This window comes from Oncorhynchus kisutch, linkage group LG2, assembly GCF_002021735.2.
Source record: "Oncorhynchus kisutch isolate 150728-3 linkage group LG2, Okis_V2, whole genome shotgun sequence".
NCBI lineage: Eukaryota > Metazoa > Chordata > Actinopteri > Salmoniformes > Salmonidae > Oncorhynchus > Oncorhynchus kisutch.
The window spans coordinates 42,586,453-42,613,991 of record NC_034175.2 but is presented as its reverse complement, the minus strand read 5'-3'; the positions used below and the strand labels follow the sequence as shown (position 1 = coordinate 42,613,991).

Sequence of the window (27,539 nt, the reverse complement as noted above, 5' to 3'; positions counted from 1 at the left end):
TGAATTATGCTGGTTCACACGTCCACAGTTTCACGACAGGTCTGATTTATAACAGGAAACTTGTATGTTTCTAAATCTCAATATTTTTGTGTGAGTGCAGTCTTTTCAGAAATGGCGCACGCAGATATTTAGTGTTAAATTTACGCAATGGTTCTAAATGAGGCCCCAGGTCTGGTGACTCTTACCCTCATGCCCTCGAAGCGGGACAGCGCTCTCAGGGGCCTCAGCGCTCGCAGCGTCCTCAGGGACTTGATGGCACTCAGCTCAGCGTAGCCCAGGGCGTTGGCCACAAGGCTGACCAAAGAGACCTGTAAACAGAATGATGTCATCATGAGACACGTGACTAGCTGATTGACACTCAGCGGAGGCAGAGCCTCTGTCTCAAAGATGTAAACCAGGAAATGGGTCACTGTCTCGCCTTGACTACATTACAGTATCATTTCAACAATGAAACAACAATACAATTTCTTTGCAATTACAAGCTGATTTTGATATCGTATTGGACACTAAGAACTTGGCTTAAGCAGAAAAACCCTTTGGGGCACTCAAATAAACTGTCTATATTTCTCAGTTCATAAAATATTTTGAAGTGGTCCTAAAGCCAGAGTCTACTTCTGTTGAGGTGAAAAAGACACTATAATCTTTTCCCATACAGTATCAGTCAAAAGTTTGGACACTCATTCAAGGGTTTCTTTATTTGTACTATTTTCTACATTGTACAATAATAGTGAAGACATCAAAATTATGAAAGAGCACATCTGGAATCCTATATCCTGTAGTAACCAAAAAAGTGTTAAACAAATCAAAATATATTTTATATTTGAGATTCTTCAAAGTATCCACCCTTTGCCTTGATGACAGCTTTGCACACTCTTGGCATTCTCTCAACCAGCTTCATGAGGTAGTCACCTGGAATGCATTTCAATTAACAGGTGTGCCTTGTTAAAAGTTTGTGGAATTTTTTCCTTAATGCATTTGAGCCAATCAGTGGTGTTGTGACAAGTTAGTGGTGGTATACAGAAGATAGCCCTATTTGGTAAAAGTCCATATTATGGCAAGAACATCTCAAATAAGCAAAGAGAAATGACAGTCCATCATAACTTTGTCACGAACCGGCTCGTAGCCCTTAACAAAAAGGGAGACAACGCAGAGATCGAGTAATAACAAAAATATATTTATTAACTGAAGTAAACTAAAAACAATTAACAATGGTGTGTGCAGTAGTGTAAGTGAGTGGTTGCATGCATATATGGTGATAATGAGGGGTGTTGAGACGTGCCAAAACAAACCACAAAATGCTACAACCAAAAATAACAGTGTGTCTGTGTGGAAGAGAGTCTCCTAAATGTATGGCGGAAAGGTGTATTTATCCCCGGGATACACCGGGGCCCAGGTGTCCCATTTCGCTGACGACACTCCCGGCTCCACTCATTGACATCCTATTAAGGAAAACAAGAGCAATGAGAACGAATTCGGCAAGAGAGAAGGTCAGTCAATCCGGAAAATTTCAAGAACATTGAAAGTTCCTTCAAGTGCAATCGCAAAAACCATCAAGAGCTAGGATGAAACTGGCTCTCATGAGGACCGCCACAGGAAAGGAAGACCCAGCGTTACCTCTGCAGAGGATAAGTTCATTAGAGTTAACTGCACCTCAGATTGCAGTCCAAATAAATGCTTCACAGAGTTCAAGGAACAGACCAATCTCAACATCAGCTGTTCAGAGGAGACTGTGTGAATCAGGCCTTCATGGTCGAATTGCTGCAAAGAAACGACTACTAAAGGACACCAATAATAAGAAGAGACTTCGTTGGGCCAAAAAACATGAGCAATGGACATTACACTGGTGGAAATCTGTCCTTTGGTCTCAGTCCAAATTTTAGATTTTTTGGTTCCATGTCTTTGTGTGACGCAGAGGAGGTGAACGGATGATCTCCGCATGTGTGGTTCCCAGCATTCGTTTGACACTTTGTTGGGGTACTACATGATTCCATATGTGTTATTTAATAGTTTTGATGTCTTCTACAAAGTAGAAAATCGTAAAAATAAAGAAAAACCCTTGAATGAGTAGGTGTGTCAGGACTTTTGACTGGTACTGTATATGTACAGTGCATTCGGAAAGTATTCAGACCCCTTGACTTTTTCCACATTTTGGTACGTTACAGCCTTATTCGAAAATGCATTCAATATTATTTTTCATCATCAATCTACACACAGTACCCCATAAGGACAAAGGAAAAACAGGTTTTTAGAAATGTTTGGAAATGTATTAAGAATAAAAGGTGAACAGGTTTTCATAGAGGATCTCTCTGTACTTTGCTCCGTTCATCATTCCCTCGATCCTGATTAGTCTCCCAGTCCCTGCCGCTGAAAAACATTGCCACAGCATGATGCTGTCACCACCATGCTTCATCGTAGGGATGCTGCCAGGTTTACTTCAGATATGACGTTGGCATTCAGGCCGAAGAGTTCAATCTTGGTTTCATTAGACCAGAGAATCTTGTTTCTCATCGTCTGAAAGTCTTTAGGTGCCTTTTTGGCAAACTCCAAGCGGGCTGTCATGTGCCTTTTACTGAAGAGTGGCTTCCGTCTGGCCACTCTACCATAAAAGCCTGATTGGTGGAGTGCCTCAAAGATGGTTGTCCTTCTGGAAGTTTCTCCCATCTCCAGAGAGGAACTCTGGAGCTATGTCAGAGTGACCATCAGGTTGTTGGTCACCAGCCTGACCAAGGCCTTTCTCCCCCGATTGCTCAGTTTGGCCGGGCGGCCAGCGCTAGGAAGAGTCTTCTTCTATTTAAGAATGATGGAGGCCACTGTGTTCTTGGGGACCTTTAATGCAAAATACATTTTTTGGTACACTTCCCGAGATCTGTGCCTCAACACAATCCTGTCTCAGAGCTCTATGGACAATTCCTTCAACATCATGGCTTGGATTTTGCTCTGACATGTACTGTCAACTGTGAGACCTTATATGTGTGCCTTTGGAAATCATGTCCAATCAATTGAATTTCCCACAGGAGTCCAATCCAGTTGTAGAAACATCTCAAGGATGATCAATGGAAACAGGACGCACCTGAGCTCAATTTCGAGGTTCTGAATACTTACGTAAATTAGGTATTTCTGTTTTATATTTTTTTATATATTTGCAAACATTTCTAAAATCCTATTTTTGCTTTGTCATTATGGGGTACTGTGAGTAGATTGATGAGTATTTTTGTATATATTTTTTTACATCCATTTTAGAATAAGGCTATAACGTAACAAAATGTGGAAAAAGTCAAGGGGTACTAATACTTTCCGAATGCACTGTATATATCTTCTTTTTTTGTGCAAGTGAAGAGGTAGTTAAAAAAATACCTACGTCAACAATAAGAAAGTCCAACCAGCACCAGGCGTTGGTGAAGTATTTGGCAAATCCATAGGCCACCCATTTCAGCAACATCTCCAGGATGAAGATGTAGGTGAAGACTTTGTCCGCAAACTCCAACACCGTCTTAATGGTCTTCCTCTGTTCGATGTAGATGTCCTCAAATGCCTTGGTGTAAACACAAGCCAATCCGATTATCACTTCCTATAACCCACACTAATCTCATACACCAGAGCAGCTGCTGCTGCCTCATCAGATCTGTTACCAGTTAATTCTGTGTCAAGGGATCACAGAATGGTCAATTACACAGTACTAAGCGCTTTGAAAAATAGAACAACCCTCACAGCATTTCTACTCCATTGTTTCTCATAAGGGTAATACTGTAAGTCAGACAATGGAAGAGAATCTGCCTGCCCTCTCTCTCGTAGCTTCAGATCCTTCCCCAAATCATTACTTCCCCACTCACCAGCGCTCCACTGCTGAGCAGGATCATGAAGATGATAAAGCTCTCAAACCAGTTGTGCTCCACTATCCTGAAGCAGGTCTTCCTCAACGTCCACCACATCTTCCACTTGCCCTCCTCAACGTTCACTTGGCAGCATTGGAATCTACGGACACAGCCTGAAAGCAGACAGCATAGCTAAACAGATTATACTTCTGTTATAAAGATCACCTCATTCCCAGAGAAATTCCCATGACGCATGTCTAACTATGTTCTGATCAGACCCATTCTGTTTCTGGGTTCCAGCTCGTTATGCCTGAAGCCATTCGCAAAAAAACAGTATCCACATCCTGAGACGTAGCCTATTGTATCTCTCACCATCAGTGAAGCATCCTTCAGCTTCCATGGACTCCTCAGGCTCCATGTCCACCGAGCCCTCTCTCTCTCCTGGGGGCCTGATGTCCACTGTACTGCCCTCTGATGAGCTCAGTGGACGGTCTTTACTTAGCTGCTGCAAGGGGAGCGATGCCACAGCAACATTAGCATAGCACACCCGTGACAGGGCCTGGGACGCTAGCATTTGCCCGGGAGCCTCATTACAATGGATCACCCAGTGATGCAAGGGTGCTTGCCATATGTAAGCTCACAGGGCCTTTCTTTAGAGTTGTATCATTTCATGCAGAATCAATCAAAAGTACCTACAGACTTAGGAGATGAGACACGTATAGTTTGCAAAGTCCAATTGTAGTCTAAGAGATGCTGGTATATGAGCACTGTCAGAAAATAGATTTGTATCTCAATAAAGGCTGTAGGTAAAAAATGATTTCACTTTAGTCATATGGCATGCGTTCTCTAAAAGTGCGTGTTTGAACCAAGCTTGTGATCTTAATGATAGAACATGTGTGCTCCGGTATTTTCATGTCCAGGACTTTTTGACCCAAACAAACCAGTTTTTCCCCTCCCTTTACATTTCCCTCATTGACATGAAAACACATATGTCCAGTTGCTAATCAGTAGACAAGCCTCATTCATTTTAAAAAGAGGGTCGCCTGCATTAGCTTAACAGCAGATATAACAGTGTTGTACACTTTAACCAAGACAGGCACTAAGGAGTCTGCATTCCAGGCTAGTGTCAGATTAGGACTGCCTAATCACTCAAACCTTCCCTGGAGACAGGGCATTAAACACCCAGGACGAGATAAGTTGACAGAGTAGTGTGATCTTACTGGGGAAATAATGTAGTTATAGATCCTATATGGTTTTACAAAGGCCTTTGTGGTTTTTGGACCCATGTGGATCACACATGTCCCCCCCCCCCCATTGCCCGGTGTAGGGTGCTGTCTTTCGTTTCGGGATGGGACGTTAAACGGGTGTCCTGACTCTGCATTCACTAAAAGATCCCATGTCATTTATCGGAAGTGTAGGGGTGTGAAACCCATTGTCCTGGCTAAATGTCCAATCTGGACCTCATACCATCATAGCCACCTAATCCTCCCCAGCTTCCAATTGGCTCAATTATCCCCTCTCCTCTCCCCTGTAACTATTCTCCAGGTCATTGGTGTAAATGTATGTGATCTCAGTCAACTTAACTGGTAAAATAAGGGTAAAAAAAATGCCTCCAATGTCGTTCTGCCCCTGAACAAGCAGTTAACCCACTGTTTCTAGGCCGTCATTGAAAATAAGAATTTGTTCTTAACTGACTTGCCTAGTTAAATAAAGGTTAAAAATACATTTAAAAAACATTTGACAATAAAAAATAGTCCTTAGAAAATGTCCTAAATAGAGTGTAATAACTAGAGGAAGGCTGGTTTTCGAAGAGGTGTGCTGGATTACAAAATGTATCAACTTCACCATGCACCATCTAATACTCTTGACAATATTCAAACATGGGCCAATTGTATGAGGTATGTCAATACAGCTTATTCACCGTCTATCCTCAAGCACTTGGTGTCTTTCTACTGGGTGTGTCTTCCAACAGCCTTGAACTGAGAGCAGCCTTAATGCCTTTCTGGAGAGTGCAACAGCACTGAGCTGTCATGGGACCCAGCTAATGCAGAATGGGGAATGATGTGCATGCTACGATGATATATGCGCTGAATACTCCATTTGACTAAGCTACCGGAATCATAGAGATGTTTGACCTTCAATTTTGGTACTGTTGTAGGCACTATGATATCTTCTCATTACCACATATTGTACAGTATACTTTACTATCTGTTTTTAGTAGTAACTCAAGAAGTTGCACCTCTTTTGGACTTCAGCTTATTCAGCTACCTAAGTAAAATATAATTAGTCATTACCATATAAGTAGTATTTATACTCTGTATTCTTACTTGCACATCATTAATAACGCTATGCCTACTAACAACAATATTAATTTTGGAAACTCAGCTGATTGAAATAATGATGGTCCTCTTAAAAACAAGCATTTGTAATCATCTGCTTTCATCATTCCATTATGGATAATATTCGTCAAATGAAAATGCCATAATACATGTTTGGGCTGTGAACCATTCCTCCAATGAATTTTGATCTTCAAAATCCATTACTCTACAGCGTATCAGTCAGATTTGTAAAGCTCCGGGTTCTCTCTGGCTGCTGAGCAATCCAGCCCCCCAAAAACCAAACCAAAGGAACAAAACCAAATAATAACCATGGGCTGAACTATTGATGGAAACGGTGGTGTTGATCATTCATTAAAAAAAGTATTTGCAAAGAAGCCTTATATCAAAAATGAAATAAAATATTATCAGGGCTGGCAGCATCAGAACGGCTGCTGAACGAATATAAATGAAGTAGGGAGGAAAGTATGATCAAGCAGAAACAAAACATAGATGAGCAATCCAATACAAAGGTTGTTCTTTTGTTGGTAAATGGAATAGGCAACCTCCATGGTTAGTGTTATGGACAATAAAGTGGTCTTACAAGTCTCCTCTCATTGAAAACCGTGAGAGCGTCTGTGAAACAGCTGCAATAACAAATGGGGTTAAGTGTGGTAAGTTACTGTGCCACATGCTACCTTGTCTGGGAGCAAAGCATGTTAGTCACATATTAACCTCTCAGAAAATACACTTGGTGTAGAAGATACAGTCTGACCAAATTTACAAAAGTCATCATTGTTAAATGATAAAAATTATAAATAGTAATAACAGCACCATAACAACATGAACAGCAGAGTACAACAACATCAGCTAAATACCACCGTAACAGTGACATTTTATGATTGTCTGACTACAATGTTACCATAGATACTAATTCACAGTAGGCCCTCAGTTTATACCATATTCAGAGAGAGAGAGAGAGAGAGACAGAGAGAGAGAGAGACAGAGAGAGAGAGAGACAGAGAGAGAGAGAGAGAGAGAGAGAGACAGAGAGAGAGAGAGAGAGAGAGAGAGAGAGAGAGAGACAGAGAGAGAGAGAGAGAGAGATGAATGGGCCTATCTACTACAACACAAGACATTAAAGCTCCCTAAAGAGGAGGATGTAGCTGCAGAGCACTTAGACTTAAATGGCACATAATGTAATTTGAAGACTAGTATTTTCCTGTCTCTCTAGCTTCTCCTCGTTAAAGGGTCATGGTATACAGGGACTCCAGAGGATCCATAATGTCACATGCGCATGCTTTGCTTGCCATGTACCGTGGGTTAAGTGCACCAGCATGACCACTGCAATGGAAGATCCTACTTATCTTAAGCAACAGATGCATCCGCAGTGGACCACACCACAGCCAATATCTGAATCGGTCTTCATCCATCGTTCCTATTCTATTTGCCTCTCGCTCTATTCTGTCAGCCCATAAAATCAGAAGCCATAGATCGATGAGACATCGGGAGACGTACAGAAACGTAGTAATCACTAATGGCCCAAGCTTAACACGAGATCTGCGAAATGACCCCCGACTTGCATATCTCTCATTGACGTCAATCCAGTACATGATCTAAAACTGTGATGAAGGAACTGGAGGGACCACATGTTATTGTTCCCTGGATGAAAACATAATGACAGTATTTTCATCATTGCGCATCATTTTGGGGAACTCTCTGACATATGCGGCGGTTCTGCGTCCATAACTTGCAACTGATTGACACCGCCCAGTGAACAGCGAGTGAAAGGCCAGCAATTCCCTCTTTCTAAGCTCTAATGTGCCAAACACACAATATTACCCGATAATATTTGAGCACCACCTGGCTCTGGCTGTCACCATTTTCAGACACTGCATCACTTGGAAAAGTGAAATCGTCTCTAATGAGTCATTCTAATGTAATTATGTTAGACAATGTGGACAAACAAGAGCAAACAAGCAGATATTTGCATAATATCACTGTCTTTTTTCAGCTCATAAAGTCACTGTCTTTTTTTCAAATTGTAAACCTAGATCAACAGTTGATTTCAAACTAGGTACAAGAATCTCAGACTGTGTACTACTTCCACATAGAATCATGCCAGTCCAAACGAAGCGAACATGCTCACCTCTTTGCTTCCCTCTATGTCCGAGGAATCGCTGCTGAAGTCCTCAGTGTTGAGGTTTTCAAAGTCCGACTCCCCCACAGCGATGGGCACCGTGACGGTCAGACTGGGGTTGTGGATGAACTGCATGTAGTCAGTGTTGTCGTTGACTATATACTTCCCTGCTGCATTGCTACCCACTCCCATGCCTACCCCACCGGTGGTGCCATTGTCATCCTTCACGTATTCAGGGTCTTTCATGATCTCCACAGTGGTGTGGTTGGAGTTGTAGTTGGTTCTGTGGAGGTCATCCAGGGGCTTGTCCTCGTTCAGGCTCCCCTTCTTTTTCCTCAGACAGATGCTGTGGAAGGAGCGGCACACCAAGGCCTTGACAAAGGCGATGCCCTGGTGGATGCGGCCTATGGCCACCGTCAGATTGTTCATCTCGCTGTCATCATCCGTGGCCGCCAGGTTATCAGCACTGAATGAGCTCAGCAGCAGGGCCAGGAACAGATTCAGGACCTGCCACACACACACACACACACACACACACACACACACATAATGTTTGAAAGTTACTGTAATTGATAAAAACGTACAATGGATTAACAGTAATACAGATACAATATCCTCTTGAGCCTATGGGGGCGCTATTTCATTTTTGGATAAAAAGACGTTCCCGTTTTAAGCGCAATATTTTTTCACAAAAAGATGCTCGACTATGCATGGAATTGGTAGCTTTGGAAAGAAGACACTCTGACGTTTCCAGAACTGCAAAGATTTTCACTGTGAGTGCCCCAGAACTCATGCTACAGGCGAAACCAAGATGTTTCTGCAACCAGGAAATGAACAGGATTTCTGAGGCTCCGATTTGCATCATCTCCTTATATGGCTGTGAATGCGACAGGAATGAGCCTACCCTTTCTATCGTTTCCCCAAGGGGTCTGGAGCATTGTGACGTATTTGCAGGCATATCATTGGAAGATTGACCATAAGAGACTACATTTTCCAAGTGTCCGCACGGTGTCCTGCGTGGAAATTGGTGCGCAAAACTCAGGTGCTGGTATTTTTCCATGGGATTCTGAGAAAAACCATGCTTCCACGAACGGCATATCAATGAAGAGATATGTGAAAAAACACCTTGAGGATTGATTCAAACAACGTTTGCCATGTTTCGGTCGATATTATGGAGTTAATTCGGAAAAAAGTTTGACGTTTTGGTGACTGAATTTTCGGTTCGTTTCGGTAGCCAAATGTGTAGTAACAAAACGGAGCGATTTGTCCTACACAAAGAATCTTTCAGGAAAAACTGGACATCTGCTATGTAAGAGAGTCTCCTCATTGAAACATCTGAAGTTCTTCAAAGGTAAATTATTTTATTTGATTCCTTTGCTGGTTTTTGTGAAAATGTTATGTGCTAAATGCTACGCTAAATGCTAAGCTAGCCATCAACACTCTTACACAAATGATTGATTTTCTATGGTTCAAAAGCATATTTTGAAAATCTGAGATGACAGTGTTGTTAAGAAAAGGCTAAGCTTGAGAGCAGGCATATTTATTTCATTTCATGTGCGATTTTTAGAAATCGTTAACGTTGCGTTATGGTAATGAGCCTGTGGGTGTAGTCACGCTCCCGGATCCGGGATGGGTAGTTCAGAGAGGATATAGAGCTGTAAACCTACCACCAGGTTCCCGATGACCATGACCATCATGAAGACGATGAGACACATGCTCTGGTCAGCCACCTCCATACAGTCCCACATGGTCTCGATCCACTCCCCACACAGCACCCGGAACACAATCAGGAAGGAGTGGAAGAAGTCATGCATGTGCCAGCGGGGCAGTGTGCAGTCTGTAGAGATCTTACACACACAGTCTCTGTAGTTCTTCCCAAACAGCTGCATGCCCACCACCGCGAAGATGAAGACGATGATGGCCAGGACCAGGGTGAGGTTACCCAGAGCCCCCACTGAGTTACCAATGATCTTGATCAGCATGTTCAGTGTCGGCCAAGACTTGGCCAGTTTGAACACTCTCAGCTGCATACAAAGATAAGAATAGGATTAATATTCATTGCTATTCCAATACGTTGACATTTTACTTTTTTTTACCAGTGATTATTGACTGAAACTGCAGCATATTGGATGCTGTGCTGTAGTGTCGATGCTCTTACCAATCGGAATGATCTGAGGACAGACATTCCAGACACGTTGGCCAAGCCAATCTCCATCAAGCTCAAACTGACAATGATCCCATCAAATATATTCCAGCCTTCCTTAAAATAACAGTACGGATCCAAAGCAATAATCTTGAAACACATCTCAGCTGTGAAGATACCTGTGAACACCTGAGTAAAACAACACACAAAACAGTGACGACAGTAATTAACATGTCATGGCGATTCCAAAATGGCCGATTCAAAGTGATATGGCAAAAAACAATTGACGTGACTGCGTACCAGGTTTCCCACAGAAAGCATTTTTTTGAAATCCCCAGACATTGAGTGGTGCTCCATAGCCATGAACACTGTGTTCAGAACAATACATATGGTGATAGTCAGGTCTACAAACGGGTCCATCACGATCATCTTGACTCTCTTCTTGATCCTCAGCCATGCCGGACAACAGTCCCAGATGAGGAAGGTGTTGGCGAACTTGTACCAGCAAGGAGGGCACTCCTGTCTCGACTCTTCAAGTTCTGATACATATAGAGGAGAAATAACCGAAAACATGTGTTTTATGAATGTGTCCTCATTTAGTCTATTCATGCTATTTGTTTTAGGGGGTGTCTAGGGCATGGTATAGTCATACACACCTTCCATAGTGTTAGTTATAACACTAGCTACACTGAAGGCCCTCTGCCTGGCCCCTGGGTCCTCCAGGAAGTTCATAGAGGCCTGGTACGATTCACATCGGGCCTTTCTGTACTCTGGCTCCGTAGTGTTGCCCTGGACGTACATAGATTCATCTGTTACATGAAGTTGCATCGTTTGGAAGCATCTTCCATGGATTGATAAGTCAACACAAACCAATTGCATCAGCAGTTGGCACAAAGTTACCACCAAAGATGGCCATGTTCAAGAGGCTTAATAATCGCTTAACCAGGATGTTATAATCTGCTAAACCCCCCCAAAATACTGTATTTGCAAACACATCAATAGCAATGCTGAAATAGGTTCGTACATATGTGGAATACATGACAATCTATATGAAAACTAGATCTGTTTAGACTGCCTTCTATTTCATTTGTTTAAACACGTTATCTTTCAGTGTGTACATGTCATGTATACCGTATAAGACCAAGGAAAACACGTGCAGTCAGAAAGGGAGAGAAGGGAATGCAACAATAGACACACTAGAACACCACAGCAGAACCACAGTAGAGGCTCGGCAGGTTGGAGACCACACAGAGCTGGTCTAGGTCATCCAGGCTAAACCAAACTTCCTTACGTTGTCATCGGTAGAGGCTTTATCTACTGTCACCTCTGGCAGAAGGAGTCCCTCAGGTGATGTGGGAAGTGAAGCCCTGCCCACCAGGGACACCACCCCATTGCAGTCCACGGAGCTGTGCTTCTTCCCATTGGCGGGCAACAGGACATGTGACGACATGCTGTTCTGGCTGAGGTTGCTGGAGCGCCGGTCGCTCCGCCGGGGGACAAACAGAGATCCCCGGCGACTGTCGTTTTCCTCGAAAGTACTGTTCTCGTCGTCGGCAAAGTCGTTCTCCGAGCCCATGTCTTGCGCTCGGTCCCGGAAGCTGAAGAGGCTTGCCTGGCTGTTTCGTCTGGATGAGAACAGCGGTCCACGGATACTCAGGAAGGACTGGGAGAGAAAGACATTCCTCAGTGCCTATCACTGGTATAAGCATGCGTTGAGAAGTGCAGTCATTTAAGATGGAAGAGCGGGTCCTGCAGATGCTGATGATTGTGATGAAGATGACGCAATGATGTTGATAATCTCGAGGATGACCTCAGGGATAATATCAAAGGAAATGTGCAAGAGCATGAGGAAGAGGACAATGATGATTATGATGATAAGCACAATGCTGCTGCTTCTGCTGATGATGATAGGGATTATGATGATAAGGAAAATGTGGAATTGAGAGATGATGGTGCTGCTGAAAATGGAGAGGATAGCGTACGATGATATTGATAATGATGAAAATAATGATGATGATTATGATGAGGATAAAATGTATCAAAAAGAAAACAAATGGAACTTAATGTTGATGATGATGCAAGTAATCCGTACGACAATCAGGGGTAGACTCACTAAGGAGTGTGCAGCATGCACAACATTACAGCAATACAGCGAACACACAGAGTTTTGATTGCGAAAGGTAAAGATAGGGAAAAAGAGCAGGTTAAAAAAGAAGAGGAGCCTGACCTGGTGTGGTGTGGAACATCTCATGTCGTAGTTGAGCAGGTTGGAGGCATCTATGGAGAAGCGGAAACGACTCTTTTGCATACTGCCCTCAGACTCAGACCTGTGAAACTTGTCATTGTCCCCTCTCTCCTCCTCTTCTCTCTGCTTTTTCTTCTTGCGCCTGTTGCGTCTCTCTTTGGCACTCTTGGAACTGAGTTTGGAGGCCTCGGAGGAGGTGTCAGTGAGCTCCCCTCTCTCACTGAACTCCCCACTCTCAGCCGCTGTCACCGCTGCCGCCGCCTGTAAGCCAATCAACACAGAGAAACCACTGTCGTCAAGGGCAACACAAGACTCAGCAGCAGCACATCAGAAATGACAGAAAAATATTGGAAGCTTATGCAGGGCATTTTCAGGTCATGGTAAAAATAAGATAACACTAACAGTAACAATGATTTAAAACATTTGACTGTTAAAGACATTCCAAGGTTGTTGAAATGGGTGTGCTATAATTATGCAATAAGGCCAGAGGAGGTGTGGTATATGGCCAATATACTATGACTATGGGGCTGTTCTTACGCACGACGCAACGCGGAGTGCCTTGATATAGCCCTTAGCCGTGGTATATTGGCCATATATGACAAACCCAAGGTGCCTTATTTTTATTATAAGCTGGTTACCAACGTAATTAGAAGAGTAAAAATAAAATGTTTGTCACACCTGTGGTATAGAATCTGATATACCACGGCTTTCAGCCAATCAGCATTCAGGGCTTGAACCACCCAATTTATGATGGGATTTATATCGGTGACATTGTCATGTTCGCTGGAATATTTATCGGACCAAGGCGCAGCGGAGGTTGAGTTCCACATCTTTATTTCCATGTGAAACTTAAGCAAAACAAAACAATAAAGAAACAACGAAACGTGACTAAGTGGTGCACATGCACACAACACAAAATAATATCCCACAAACACAGGTGGGAAAAACAGCTACTTAAATATGATCCCTAATTCGAGACAATGATTACCAGCTGCCTCTAACTGGGAATCATACAAATCACCAACATAGAAAATAAATCAACTAGATCACCCCCAGTCACACCCTGACCTACTTCACCATAGAGAAACAATGGCTCTCTATGGTCAGGGCGTGACTGACATCTTGTACCTGTGCGTCCTCCTGCTGTCTCTTCAGCTTCTGAAACTCCTCCTCCTTCTGCTGAGCCTCCTCAATGGTGGCCTGGTTCTGCTCGTCGTAGGCCATGGCAACCACAGCCAGGATTAGGTTGATAAGGTAGAAGGAGCCCAGGAAGATGACCAACACAAAGAAGATCATGTATGGCTTCCCAGCAGCCCTCAGGGTCTGGAAGAGCGACAGTGTGGAACAACACCGCTTATAACACATCTCTATCTCTCAGCGATACCCAAGAGATTCGCTACATATACTGTCAGAGCACAGAAGCTGGCTCAAATAGGTCTGTCCCAATGACAACACAAGGAGTTCCTTCCACATGTTAAAAATAAAAAGCCTCCAATATCACATGGCATGAAGCAGACAAACCATAGAGTTTCATAGAGGGCCCAAAGCCTGGGCCCAAAGACTGTTTTAGCCAGGGCGGCGCCATAGAGGTAGCCTTGTGGAACCAGCCTGATAGCCGTGTTCACCATTCTGTAAATAGAATGGCAATCAGGCTGGTTCCACCAGGCTACCATTGAGGGCTTTCAACATTTTGAAGTAGTCAATTTGGTGGCAAATATTCCATATCTGCAGGTGGAAGTTAACTTCTTATGGCTGCAGGGGCAGTATTGAGTAGCTTGGATGAAAAGGTGCCCAGAGTAAATGGCCAGCTTCTCAGTCTCAGTTGCTAATATATGCATATTATTAGTAGCATTGGATAGAAAACACTCTAAAGTTTCCAAAACTGTCAAAATATTGTCTGTGAGTATTACAGAACTGATATTGCAGGCGAAACCCCGAGGAAAATCAAACCTGGAAGTGGCTTCTATTTTGAAAACTCCATGTTCCATAGCCTGCCTTTGCTCCATTTAAAGGGATATCAACCAGATTCCTTTTCCTATCGCTTCCTCAAGGTGTCGACAGTCTTCAGACATAGTTTCAGGCTTTTATTTTGAAAAATTAGTCAGAAAGATAACATCGCGTCAGGTGTTCGCATGAGTTTTGCTCGTGCAACAGAGTTTGGGCAGCCATTGCCTATCCCTCTCCTACTGAAAAATACAGTTGCGGTTGATATATTATCGATTATATATTTTAAAAACAACCTGAGGATTGATTATAAAAAACGTTTGACATGTTTCTGTGGACATTACAGAAACTATTTGGAATTTGTCTGCGTTGTCATGACGGCTCTTTCCTGTGGATTTCTGAACATAACGCGCCAAACAAACGGAGGTATTTTGGATATAAAAATCATCTTTATGGAACAAAAGGAACATTTATTGTGTAACTGGGAGTCTCGTTAGTGAAAACATCCGAAGATCATCAAAGGTAAACGATTAATTTTATTGCTTTTCTGATTTTCGTGCCCAAGCTACTTGATGCTAGGTGTACATAATGTTTTGTCGAGTGATCGATTACCTTACACAAACACTTGGATTGCTTTCGCTGTAAAGCATATTTTCAAAATCTGAAACGACAGGTGGATAAACAAAAGGCTAAGCTGTGTTTCGCTATATGGCACTTGTGATTTCATGAATATAAATATTTTTAGTAATATTATTTGAATGTGGCGCTATGCAATTCAGCGGTTGTTGATGACAATTATCCCGTTAACGGGATGGCAGCCATAAGAAGTTAATCACCAACCTTGGTTTTATACGGTTCCTGATTAGATTATACACTCCAGCAAAGTAGGGGGTGGTATGCACATTATCAGTCTATTTAAAAACTGCCAGTACACTCAAAGAAGTAGAAGAGACAGAAATGGACTACTTTAAAATGCAGATATTCCTCAAAGGTGCTGCCCATGCTGTCACAAAAGTGGCCATTGCAAAGACAGGAGATGAGCTCTCTAGTACATCTCTATGAGACAGACCTGCTGGTAGAGGTTCTCCCAGTAGTCCTGAGTCATCAGTCTGAACAGAGACAGGAAGGCCCAGCTGAACGTGTCAAAACTGGTGTAGCCGTAATCTGGGTTCCGGCCCGCTTTGATGCACCAGAATCCCTCTGGGCACAGCCTACAACAAACAACAAGCCAATCATAATCCCTATCTCTGCATTCACAATATCTGGTTTTCACAATAAGTCTATTTTGATGTTATTAAAGCACAAAGACATGAAACGAGGACAAGCACACACATTCGCATGCATACGCAAACCACGCACACAAGCACAATTAATAGTGCATCCTGACGATCAGATACAAAGACAGTAATGTGGGCTCGATCTTACCCGGCACCACTGCCATTTCCACAAAGCAAAGCATCTTTTTTACCTGGGAGGTAGTAATAATTTTCTACAGGAAAAAGAGACAAAATCAATCTTTCGATGAATCAATGATTTCCATCCTCAATACCTTCACACAGCTTTGTAACTAGAGAACAGTTCAAAGCTTTATTCACAAAATAAGCACTTTCTCTGGTCATTAAAAAATGCTCAATCTATTTTCTCCCCTCTTACCCCATGGTTGCCCAGGTCCTAGTGTTATGGCCATCAGGGTGCCACTGCCATTTTCCCCACTTGGTTGATGACTCAATACCCTCCGTGTTGACAAGCTAAACGTTCCACTAGTATCATCCACCAACAGGCAGTGTTATGATGAACCGCCAAACTACTTCCCACCAGAAGCTCTTACAAACCCCTCAGCCATTCCTGTCATTTTACATTACGCTCTTTAGCCAGGATCTGCTCGTTTGGCTGCTAGCAATGAGCTGTGACTCACACACTGTAGTCTGAGGCTAGTAGCATGGCCTTCACTAACCCTCCATTGACTGTCTGAAGCCAAAGAAACATGCTTACTGGGATCATTCGTGTAATAGGTCCAGTTGAACGAGCTGGTCTTGTTGAGGTCCGTCCCATTAAAGTCGACTGAATCATCAAAGAGGTTGGTTGAGTTAAGAGGGATCCTTAAACATTTGTTTCTTAAATTCCCCATGAACAGCTGCAGCCCTACTAGGGCAAAGACACTTAGGCAGAATACAGTGAGGATCATCACGTCTGACAGTTTCTTCACTGACTGGATCAGCGCTCCCACAATGGTCTTCAGGCCTGCAGGACACGACAGAACCTCACTGTTATTCGCATAGGAGTCTTATACAATGTATGCAAAGAAGACACCTTCATTTGTACACAATGTAAACATCACAGCATGAAACAGCATGTCTGTTGCTTCATATGTTTAAAAAAAAACAAATGTGTGGATGTGTCCAAAAGCAGCTGCTCATATAATTGTCAGAGATTGGAACGCTGGCAGTGCGGTCCAATTCGACTGTCTCGATGGGTCGTACACCACGAGGATGAGGTTTCATCTGTTACCCCTAGGGTTGCAAAGGGAGGGTATATTACTGGAAACGTTCAAAGTTTACCAGTAAACTACCTGAATTTTGGTATCATTAATTTATTATAATTATTTCAAGACATCCAGACATCATTTGTTTCAAGACATCTATTGGCCCTTTGGGGATATGTCTGTAATTATCTCTGACCTCTGTGTGGCCTTATCACATGTAAAATATATGACATCATTAAATAAGATGATTTAAAAATATAAAACAACAAAGCTGTTAAACATTATCTTAAATATAAACCATCAACTTAGTGAATACTATTGGTGTTTAATATTAGCATTTCAGCATAATATCCTTTATATATTTTTTGCAAATTTTACATTTATTTTACTAGGTCAATATGTATTTGTTATCAACGTTTTGGCGTCAAACTGATGGCACTTGTGAAGAAAAGACAATAGTTGGAATAATTGCAGAGTTAAATGAAAATAATGCCATTGTTGATTAGATGCTTTTTTTCATTAATTTGGCAATTTTCTTTCAAACCATATGGCCTATCTACTAGAAACTCAGACAATACGGACACATACATACAAAATGAATACTATATGTGATTTAAAAAAAAAATAAGTTATTCATTTATGAATTACCAAATGTACGATATATTGCAGTGGATTTTCTGTTAATTACCCAAATTACTGAAGATTCTGGCAACTTTGGTAAATTACCGATATCTTTGCAACCCTAGTTATCCCATGTTATTTTCTCCACTAGAATTATATGAGCCATTATAAGCACATCATCTTTTCCGTCTAAGATCAAAATCCCAGTAATATGTTTATAGCACACATCCATAAATGGCAATGTAGCTTAAAATAAAGTTCTTTATTGCTCTACAGGTGATTATAAAAACCAATATGCCTACTCATAGTTGTTATAATGTCCAGGCAGTTCTCGCCACAATTGACATACTGTGCATTCGGAGAGTATTCAGACCCCTTTCCTTTTTTCACATGTTGTTACGTTGCAGCCTTATTCTAAAATGGATTAAATACAAATAAAAAACTCATCAATCTACGCACAATACCCCATAATGGCAAAGCAAAAACAGTTGTACTTTTATTTTAGCAAATGTATAAACTGAAATATAACATTTACATAAGTATTCAGAAGCTTTGCTATGAGGTGCATCCTGCTTTCATTGATCATCCTTGAGATGTTTCTACAACTTGACTGGAGCACCTGAGGTAAATTCAATTGATTAGACATGATTTGGAAAGGCACACACCTATCTATATAAGGTCCAACAGTTGACAGCGCAGGTCAGAGCAAAAACCAAGCCATGAGGTCGAAAGAGTTTTCCGTAGAGCTCTGAGAATAAGATTGTGTCGAGGCAAAGATCTGGGGAAGGGTACCTATACATTTCTGCAACATTGAAAGTCTCCAAGAACACAGCGGCCTCCAACATTCTTAAATGGATGAAGTTTGTAACCACCAAGACTTCTTAAAGCTGGCCAAGCAATCGGGGGAGAAGGATCTCGGTCAGGGAGGTGACCAAGTACCTGATGGTCACTCTGACAGGGATCCAGAGTTCCTCTGTGGAGATGGGAGAACCTTCCAGAAGGACAACAATCGCAGCACTCCACCAATCAGGCCTTTATGGTAGAGTAGCCAGATGTAAGTCACTCTTCAGTAAAAGGCACACGACAGCCCACTTGGAGTTTGCCAAAAGGCACGTAAAGGTCTCTCAGACTATGAGAAACAATATTTTTTAGTCTGATGTAACCAAGATTGAACTCTTTGGCCTGAATGCCAAGCATCATGTCTAGAGGAAACCTGGCACCATCCCTACGGTGAAGCATGGTGGTGGCAGCATCACGCTGTGGGGATGTTTTTTAGTGGCAGGGACTGGGAGACTAATCATGATCGAAGGAAAGATGAACGGAGAAAGTACAGACAGATCCTTGATGAAAACCTGCTCCAGAGCACTCAGACTGGGGTGCAACAGGACAACGACCCTAAGCACACAGCCAAGACAAGTCTCTGAATGTCCTTGAGTGCCCCAGCCAGAGCCTGGACTTGAACCTGATTGAAAAAAAAACAATTCAATCAATTTTAGAAGAAGGCTGTAACGTAACAAAATTAGGAAAAAGTCAAGGGGTCTGAATACTTTCCAAATGCACTGTATGTATGCTGTACTGTAGATATGCCAGTGTGCTATAAACCTTACTAAGAGCTTGGATCAGAAAATATGTCTCAGAGTACAATAACAAAAGCATGCATGTCTGTGAGGGTGGACATGCATCACGATTAGCTCTGACATATGACACACCCTTACTAGACCAACAGCACAGTTAGGAGCAGTTGAATGAAGGCAGACACCCCAGTCAGGGAGGACAATGACAAGCAACCATCCCAAACAGCAAAGGAAGGAGAGGAGAGCTGGACAGCACCACAAACGCAATTACACAAGCTGGATGTAAACAGTCTCATGCAAACAAAATCGACTAGACCCCCAAGTCTGTTCTGGAGAAATAAACAAATGAAGAAATAAAATAGTAGGTCTAAAAGCAGGGAATCCTTTCCATTTCAAGAAACTGCTTCAGATTACTGCTTTTACTTGCCATATTACAAAATGAGAGGCAAACCATCAGACCTAAATAAAAACGTAAAGGTGAAGTGACCCTTAAACTTTGATGGAGTGAGTAGTACATTACCACCCTTTGGCCCCTAAACCTTAACCCTTAACCTTGCTCTCACCTGGGATGACCGATATAGTTTTCAAAGCTCGGAGAACCCTGAACGTTCTCAGTGCTGAGACATTGCCCAGGTCCACAAACTCTGTGACATATCTGTAATAAGGGGTAGGTCACAAACAGATGCCATGACAGGACAACAGAGAGCAGTTGGAGGAAACATGACACAAGGAAGGGGCTGGCTGACAACTGGCAGCAGGCACTCCTTACCTGGGATAACTGAAATAGTTTTCAAAGCTCTTAGTACTCTGAAAGTGCGAAGAGCTGAAACATTGCCTAGGTTTACAAACTCTGTTACATACCTGCAGGAAAATTCACAATTACAATAGAGCTTGTGTAGTTCAGGAAAAAAGACATTAATGTTACATGGCAAGGGACTTAAACCCCTCAAACACCATTACATGGTGGGATAGACAATAGGTGTGAGGAGTCTGAGGACAATTAACAAGGATTAACACTATCAAAGTTCACGTTAGTCTGAGCAGTATGAGTGCCTCAATGTTCATCATGGTTTTGTACATACAGGAACTTGCAACCATCCTAACGCAGTATTGCAATACGACTGTTCCCTTGTGTAAGCCACCAACAGTGAATGCACTAACAACACAAAGAATAAACCAAGGTGGCATGTTGCCCCTGAACAACAAACAGAATCGATGTTGTAATCTAAATCGACATTCACCCTGTACTTGTTGTAACTCATCTGCCTCAAGCAGCAAAAACAAACCGTAGTGAAGTCCGGTAGGTGTTAGTAGAAATACATGTAGGCAAAATTACTAGCAGTGTAGAAGTGGGTTTGTTGTGAGAATTTTTTATAGTGAACATTAGTGACTGTACAGCAGGGGTCCCCAATTACATTCAGCCTGGGCCAATTTTTCCTTGAGCGGATGGTCGGGGGGCCAGGACAAAGTTATAAATCATTTGTATACTACAAATTCACCTCAAGAATTAGGAACATATTTAGTATTTGACAAAAACCAAATAATTTCAAACCTTGATTACATTGGGATACAATCACATATGCCTCTCTATTTATGCTTGGGAATACTTTGGAACAGATTTCCTAAATTTAAATCACTTTTGGGTTGATTTTCGGGTGATTTTACAGTCTTTTATGTCCAACAACGAAAATTATAAACAAAAAATATATACTTTGGGGGCCAAATAAAATAACCCGCGTGCTGAATTTGGATCGCGGGCAGCCTATTGGGGAACCCCGGTGGACAGTGTTGCCAATAGTTACACACTGTAGGTAAGTAATAATATCAGAAGCTAATAATAGTCCTTATTAAAGCTACAGACGACTCCTATTACTGATCATAACAGGAAAATGAGAGAATACTTACGCCATGACAATAACACAGAAATCCAACCAGTTCCATGGATCTCGGAGAAAGGTAAACTTCCCTACACAGAAGCCCCTTGCCAGAATTTTTATAAGAGATTCAAATGTATAGATTCCAGTGAATGTGTACCTGTTGGAAACAAAGAGGACTGTTTAGTCTACATAGATTACTGTGTGTGTATTGTGGAAGAGTGTTGATTTCGGGGTAAGACGATGACTTACTCGACATTCTTTGTCCAGTCTGGGGGCTGACTCAGGGTCATAAACGCACAGTTGGTAAGGATAGTCAACATGATTACCATGCTGAACAATGTGGAGGCAGTTGTCAAGGAAACTGAACTGTCCAGACCTATTGATTCAATATTCATTTCACATATCATGCAATACAACACTTGACTCTGGCATAGAACGTACACCTCTCACAACTAGGTGATAATGCCCGAGAAGCCTGTGTTTGGAGGATATATTGCGCCACCGCCTTCGAGGGCCTTATCACTTTTATACAACGGGTTACCAACATATTCAAATAATGATTGACATATTTTTGTTGAACATTTTATTTTGATGCCTTTTCAGTCTTTTTGTTCACTATCTATGGACGCTACCCAGTCGGTCAGTCTTTTTGTTCTGTATCTAGAGACGCGACCCAGTTGTTCAGTCATTCATTCGAAATGTGCTATTACAAATACTGGCTGGCAACGTTCTTATCCCTAGCTTGCTAGCTAGCCAACTACGGCTAACTTACAGTCACATCAAAAAGTGCAGCCAGAATAACAGCAAAGTAGCTGCATTTGCGTTTGTCTAAGCTGTTGTCTGAATACATTTATTTGGATACATCCATAACAATGAGCTAATGAGGAACGATTTCGCCTGGCATAGAAAATGTGCTCACTCGTCAGGACACTGTTGTTCAGAGGAGCTAGCCAACAACACAGCTAACACAATCACTTCAAACTGAAGCTGGAAAGGCAGCAAATTAGCTGCACTTCGTTTTGTTTTACCTGTTTTCTATTGATATTTCTTTGACATGTTCATTACTATGGGACAGCTAGAGATCTAATTTGCATATTGAAACAATGTTACAAATGTTGGAGAGACAGCCAGCAAGATTTATACAAATCTCCGTTGTTGAAAATGAAATGTTAGTCTAAAAGAAATGTGAGAAATGTGATAATGTCTAGATGCTTTTTATAGTGGAGATCAAGTTTATAAATTGCTTGGCTGGGCTGATGGGACAGTGAATTGCGCAGTTAACAGGCATTTTAACGTCATAGATTTAGCCGGTGGTAAGTTGTGGAATAGACACTGGCTGGAATGCGGTTTCAACCAATCAGCATTCAGGATTAGACCCACGCGTTGTGTAAAGTGCATTATAAACTGGGTGGTTCGATCCCTGAATGCTGATTGACTGACAGCCATGGTATATAATACCATATAACACGGGTATATTTTTACTGCTCTAATTACGTTGGTAACCAGTTTATCATAGCAATAAGGCAGCCAGGGAGTTTGTGGTATATGGCCAATATACCACGGCTAAGGGCTGTGTCCAGGCACTCCGCTTTGCGTTGTGTATAAGAACAAGCCTTAGCCGTGGTATATTGGCCATATACCCCCCCCCCCCGGGCCTTAATGCTTAAATCATTATCTGTACAAACAAGATACAGACATGCGATATAGGACACATTTATTTGACCTCAAAAACATTAAATGTGGTTAATCCTTTTCTAATCGAAGGATATGAGTGTACCAAAACCTTAATTGATATTCTTCTAAGAGGGTTGAAGGGGTTTAAGACATACAGTGCAGGAGTGGCGTTGAAGCGGAAGATGGCCTTCCCTCGGTTCAACACTATAAAGGTCTGTGAGAAAGAGAGAGAGAGAGAGAGAGAGAGAGAGAGAGAGAGAGAGAGAGAGAGAGAGAGAGAGAGAGAGAGAGAGAGTGTCAACACATATTCCTGGTCACTTATGAGTGATGGAAATTATTCACAAAAAGAAGGGCAACACAACACCAGCTTCTGTTATTGCTATAACACACATTGTAGAGCACAGTGGTACTCTGTGGTGTCGTGATATGTCTCCCCTGAAATTGTCAGACGGGAGCCCTATCAATCATAGCTTTTCTGTCACCTTGGATACAAAAGCTCTGGATGGATGACAGTGTGCTTCATCACTTTGTCCTACATAATAACAACTGAACTTGGATCTGACAACAGAGATAGCCTGTGCTACTGCAACTCTGGGTAATCACAGTGCCTGACACATAGAGATATCTCACTGCACAGAATACACATGACAGGATAGACAGTACTAGTTTGCATAAACATAAACTCTCTGCTCAAAATATGACATGGATCCAAATGCTTTCCAATACTGCCTTAACCCTTCACAACTCATCCAAACATCCTCTCCTTGGTTTCAAAGCCCAGCTCTTTGGGATGACCAATCCCACTCACTTTCTGATTGCTGTAGAAGGTGTCCAAGTCCTCCAGTGGTGTAGACACCAATCCTTTGGGAATGTCCCCATATATGAGTGGCAGTGATTTGCCAGCCTCCAGGTCACTGCTGGGCTTAGGCCCGTCGTCGTCATCGTTGTTGGGCTTCGCCTTGGACTTCTTGGCATTCTCGTCAGCGATCCGCCTCTCGATAGCATCGAGGGACTCACGACAAAACGGGCGGAAGCTGTCTGGTCCTGACGGTACAAGCAGCTGTTCCATCATTTCATCCTGCACTTTCAGAGTGAAAGGCTAGCCTCCTGCATTAGAAAGAGCTGAAGAAACAAGAGGGAGAAACTCCAGTAAGAGGCAAATGTAGTGACTGAGCGTCGACTACTGAGGCAATGATATCCTAAAAACTACATTCAACCTGAAAAAATATTTCTGTTGCAGGAAATGTGCAACCTTTATAAGTGCCTAACACACTGACTTGGACAATATGATTCCATTATAAACTTACACTTACAATCATCCAATATCACACAGGTACCAGTGAGAAGGAAAACAAAAATGCTTTCCATGCCACTCTTTGGCGGCCAAACCATCAATATGAGGTACTTCACAGTCTATTCTTCACACCTATCACTTCACTTTTTCTAAAGAAAACAACCCAATGAGTGGAGGGGAGATCTGGCTGTGGACAGATCCCACAGAGGACAAGTAGCTGGTCCTAAAAGGTCTAGAGAGACCTGCCCATGCTCTTCAATTCACAGCAACTACCTGGGGAAAACTCAGTCAGATGGGACATTATAATACATGGGATTAAACGGAGGGATTTCGCAACAGATGCGACTTCTAGTTTAACCCACTACTCTCTGTTCCAGAGCCAATCACACAGACAACAGCTAGGAGGCATGGTCTCGTCCAGAGCCCAAAGTTTCCACTATAAAATGTCACAGTGTAAAGAGTAGGGACGACTCAGAGAGTAGTAACATGATGCACAGGGACACTGCGATGGCGATATCAAGCATCTTTACTACTGCTTCTTCTGCATCTGTCACATCTGCTTTATCACTTTGTCATTGGCTTTACAGTGCAATAAAACACATTGTTTGTCTTGTCGGATCCAAGAAATCAATCACTAACACACTGGTCAATGCTGGATTGGATTTAACATAAATCACGTCAATATGTCAACATAGTAAAACCAACCAAGGGATTTAGTGAAACGAAAGCAGTTGTTGTAACCTCTGTTTGAGGTGTTTTTGTGCTCTGTCATGGCAGATTATCATATCTCCCCATATTCTTCATGTGAGTGGTGGTGTTGTGGGTTGTGAATATTAATGATTTGAAAAGCAAATAAATACATTAAATACATTATACTAGAAATACCTTTATTATCACAGCTGTGATGGACTAGTTTGACTCTTTAGCCAGCTGTGCACAAATTGACCCTGAATTTGGAATGAACTCATAAGTGCCTATGATCGCCATTAGTACTGTATGCAACTCACACATCTTCTAATCAATTTAATGGCTAGTAGGCGCATATAATTTTCCTTCAGTAAATGGAAGAAGTCATCAAGAAATGGCTTTCCAGTAAAAGTTTTTCTGTACAGAATTTGCCAGTTGTAACTGTGTACGAAATTCAGCCACAGTAGCTTATTTAAAATTCATCCTACTGTTGGCCTTACTGCATATGACAAATTGACCTCAAAGCCAAAGCCAAAGCCAACCTTTATACTATAGTTACCAAAAGGACAAAAATACATTTTGAAAACATTCAGACTACTCTATTCTGTACAGTACATCTTCCAAATGGGATAGGAAATATATATATTCGCAACAGTTGAATAAAGAGTTTCACAACAGTTTCATTAGGACATAGTCATGGCATGCATATTGCTTGTGGTTACACACCTGAGTGCATGCACTGAAGGAGCAGAGCACATGCACAAGTAGCAGCAGTTATGAAAATAGTGCAATGAACAGCTGACACCTGCTTCCTGAATAATAGAAGCAATTATTCAGAATTAAATATTTTATATTGTAAAACAAAATAAAGCATAGATTTCATATTCAAGCCTTGAGGGGTGACAAATCTATCTAATATAGCCAAGATTTTCATTTTCTATGTCCGAAAACAGCTTCTGGGCATAAGATTTGGATGAAGATTTCTACTTCAACAAGTCAGCAGCTGTTGGATGTACCTGCTCATTCCAGACCAGTCCCTAATCCCCGGGACTCAAAAGAGAAAGAGACGGTGCAAGAGAGGCAAAAGAGTGGGCTCCCTGATGAGACTACATCGGTGAGTAAATGAAATGCCTCTACCCTCTGTTCTATAGGTGAACGTACAATCACTATCCTATCAACGGGACCTGAAGAACAAGGACTTTGTCAAGAGTGAACGGCAGCTTCAGGTAAGGTTAAGGGGGAGGCGTGTGTCTCTTTGCTAACAATAGCTAGTGTGTGATCTCTAATATTAAGGAATTCTCAAGGTTTTGCTTGCCTGAGTTAGAATACCTCATGATAAACTGCAGACCATACTATTTACAAAGAGAGTTTTCATCTATATTGTAGCTATCTATTTACCACAACAATCCGGTGCTGGCACTAATGTTCAATCAGACCACCATAGTCCCTGTGCCCAAGAACGCCAAGATAACCTGTCTAAATGACTATTGCCCTGTTGCTATGAAATGCTTTGAAAGTCTGGTCATGGCTCACATCAACACAATCTTCTCAGACACCCTGGACACACTCCAATTCGCACAGCACCCCAACACATCCACAGATGACGCAATCTCTATTGCACTCCACACTGCCCTCTCCAACATGGACAAGAGGAGCATTTGCATGAGAATGCTGCTCATTGACAATAGCTCAGTGTTCAACAGCATAGTGCCCTCCAAGCTCATCACTAAGCTCAGGACCCAATGACTGAACACCTCCCTCTGAAACTGGATCCTGGACTTCCTGATGAGCCACCCCCAGGTGGAGGGTAGGCGACAACACATCCACCATGCTGACCCTCAGCACAGGGGCCCCTCAGAGGTGCGTGCTTAGTTTCCTATAGGGAGAAGGTCAGTGACCTGGCTGTGTGGTGCCAGGACAATAACCTCTCCCTTAACCCCAGCAAGACAAAGGAGCTGATCATGGACTACAGAAACAGCAGAAGGCCGAGCACGGCCCCATTCACATTGATGGGGCTGTGGTGGAGCGGGTCGAGAGCTTCAAGTTCCTTGGTGTCCACATCACTAAGGAATGATGTGAAGAGGGCACAACAATGCCTCTTTCCCCTCAGGAGGCTGAAAAGATTTGGAATGGATCCTCAAACAGTTGCACCATTTGGAGCATCTTCACTGTCTGCATCATCGCTTGGTATGGCAACTGCTTGGCATCTGACCACAAGTGTATTAAAGCCAGTTAGATTTTAATTTAGAATCCTCTAAGTTTATTTAGATCTAAAAGGAAATGTTATTGCTCTGCTAGTATTTGATGTTTCCTTTCATGTGTCCTACCAATTATTATTGGATTATTCACCATGGCAACCAATTGTTAGTATACAAATGGAACTGAGAGTTGGCTTTGGTGGTGATCAGACCACTCAAATTTTTGCAGGAATATTTATCAGTTTTTGACCAAATGTAAGTCAGAACAAATACTTATTTCATTTTTAGAATATTCCTGTTGCTATTGTTCAATGTAAATAAAAGAAATGTGTATGTAGAGGTGTAACTTTCTTCACCAGTTGTCTTACCATTTTGTACAATTATGCGATTAATTTGAATGTTAATTATCCTAAGAGGAATTATGGTGTGTTATTTTTCTCTTGTTGTAAATTGTGTATGGAGATTGCTGACATGAATGTTTATTGGATTTACATTGTAGTAATTGTCTCTTTCTTTTATCCTGTTTCCATCTG

General features: G+C 42.1%; 1 protein-coding gene across 1 annotated transcript in view; it reads right to left on the bottom strand.

Annotated features, from left to right (window-relative positions):
• The window catches only part of LOC109866299 (sodium channel protein type 2 subunit alpha), a 51,471-nt gene that overhangs the window by 16,070 nt on the left and 7,862 nt on the right, over positions 1-27,539 (bottom strand). Inside the window, exons 2-21 of the mRNA XM_020454893.2 lie at positions 23,636-23,949; positions 22,923-23,041; positions 21,403-21,492; positions 21,182-21,310; positions 19,840-19,931; positions 16,592-16,840; positions 16,025-16,088; positions 15,669-15,810; positions 13,784-13,978; positions 12,638-12,916; positions 11,702-12,073; positions 11,067-11,199; positions 10,711-10,949; positions 10,426-10,599; positions 9,935-10,291; positions 8,277-8,774; positions 4,185-4,317; positions 3,831-3,985; positions 3,359-3,532; positions 186-308 (exon numbers count right to left, since the gene is read on the bottom strand). Coding sequence (XP_020310482.1) covers positions 186-308; positions 3,359-3,532; positions 3,831-3,985; positions 4,185-4,317; positions 8,277-8,774; positions 9,935-10,291; positions 10,426-10,599; positions 10,711-10,949; positions 11,067-11,199; positions 11,702-12,073; positions 12,638-12,916; positions 13,784-13,978; positions 15,669-15,810; positions 16,025-16,088; positions 16,592-16,840; positions 19,840-19,931; positions 21,182-21,310; positions 21,403-21,492; positions 22,923-23,041; positions 23,636-23,899 — 3,981 coding nt within the window. The 5' untranslated portion in view covers positions 23,900-23,949. The remainder of the gene's footprint in view (positions 1-185; positions 309-3,358; positions 3,533-3,830; positions 3,986-4,184; positions 4,318-8,276; positions 8,775-9,934; positions 10,292-10,425; positions 10,600-10,710; positions 10,950-11,066; positions 11,200-11,701; positions 12,074-12,637; positions 12,917-13,783; positions 13,979-15,668; positions 15,811-16,024; positions 16,089-16,591; positions 16,841-19,839; positions 19,932-21,181; positions 21,311-21,402; positions 21,493-22,922; positions 23,042-23,635; positions 23,950-27,539) is intronic.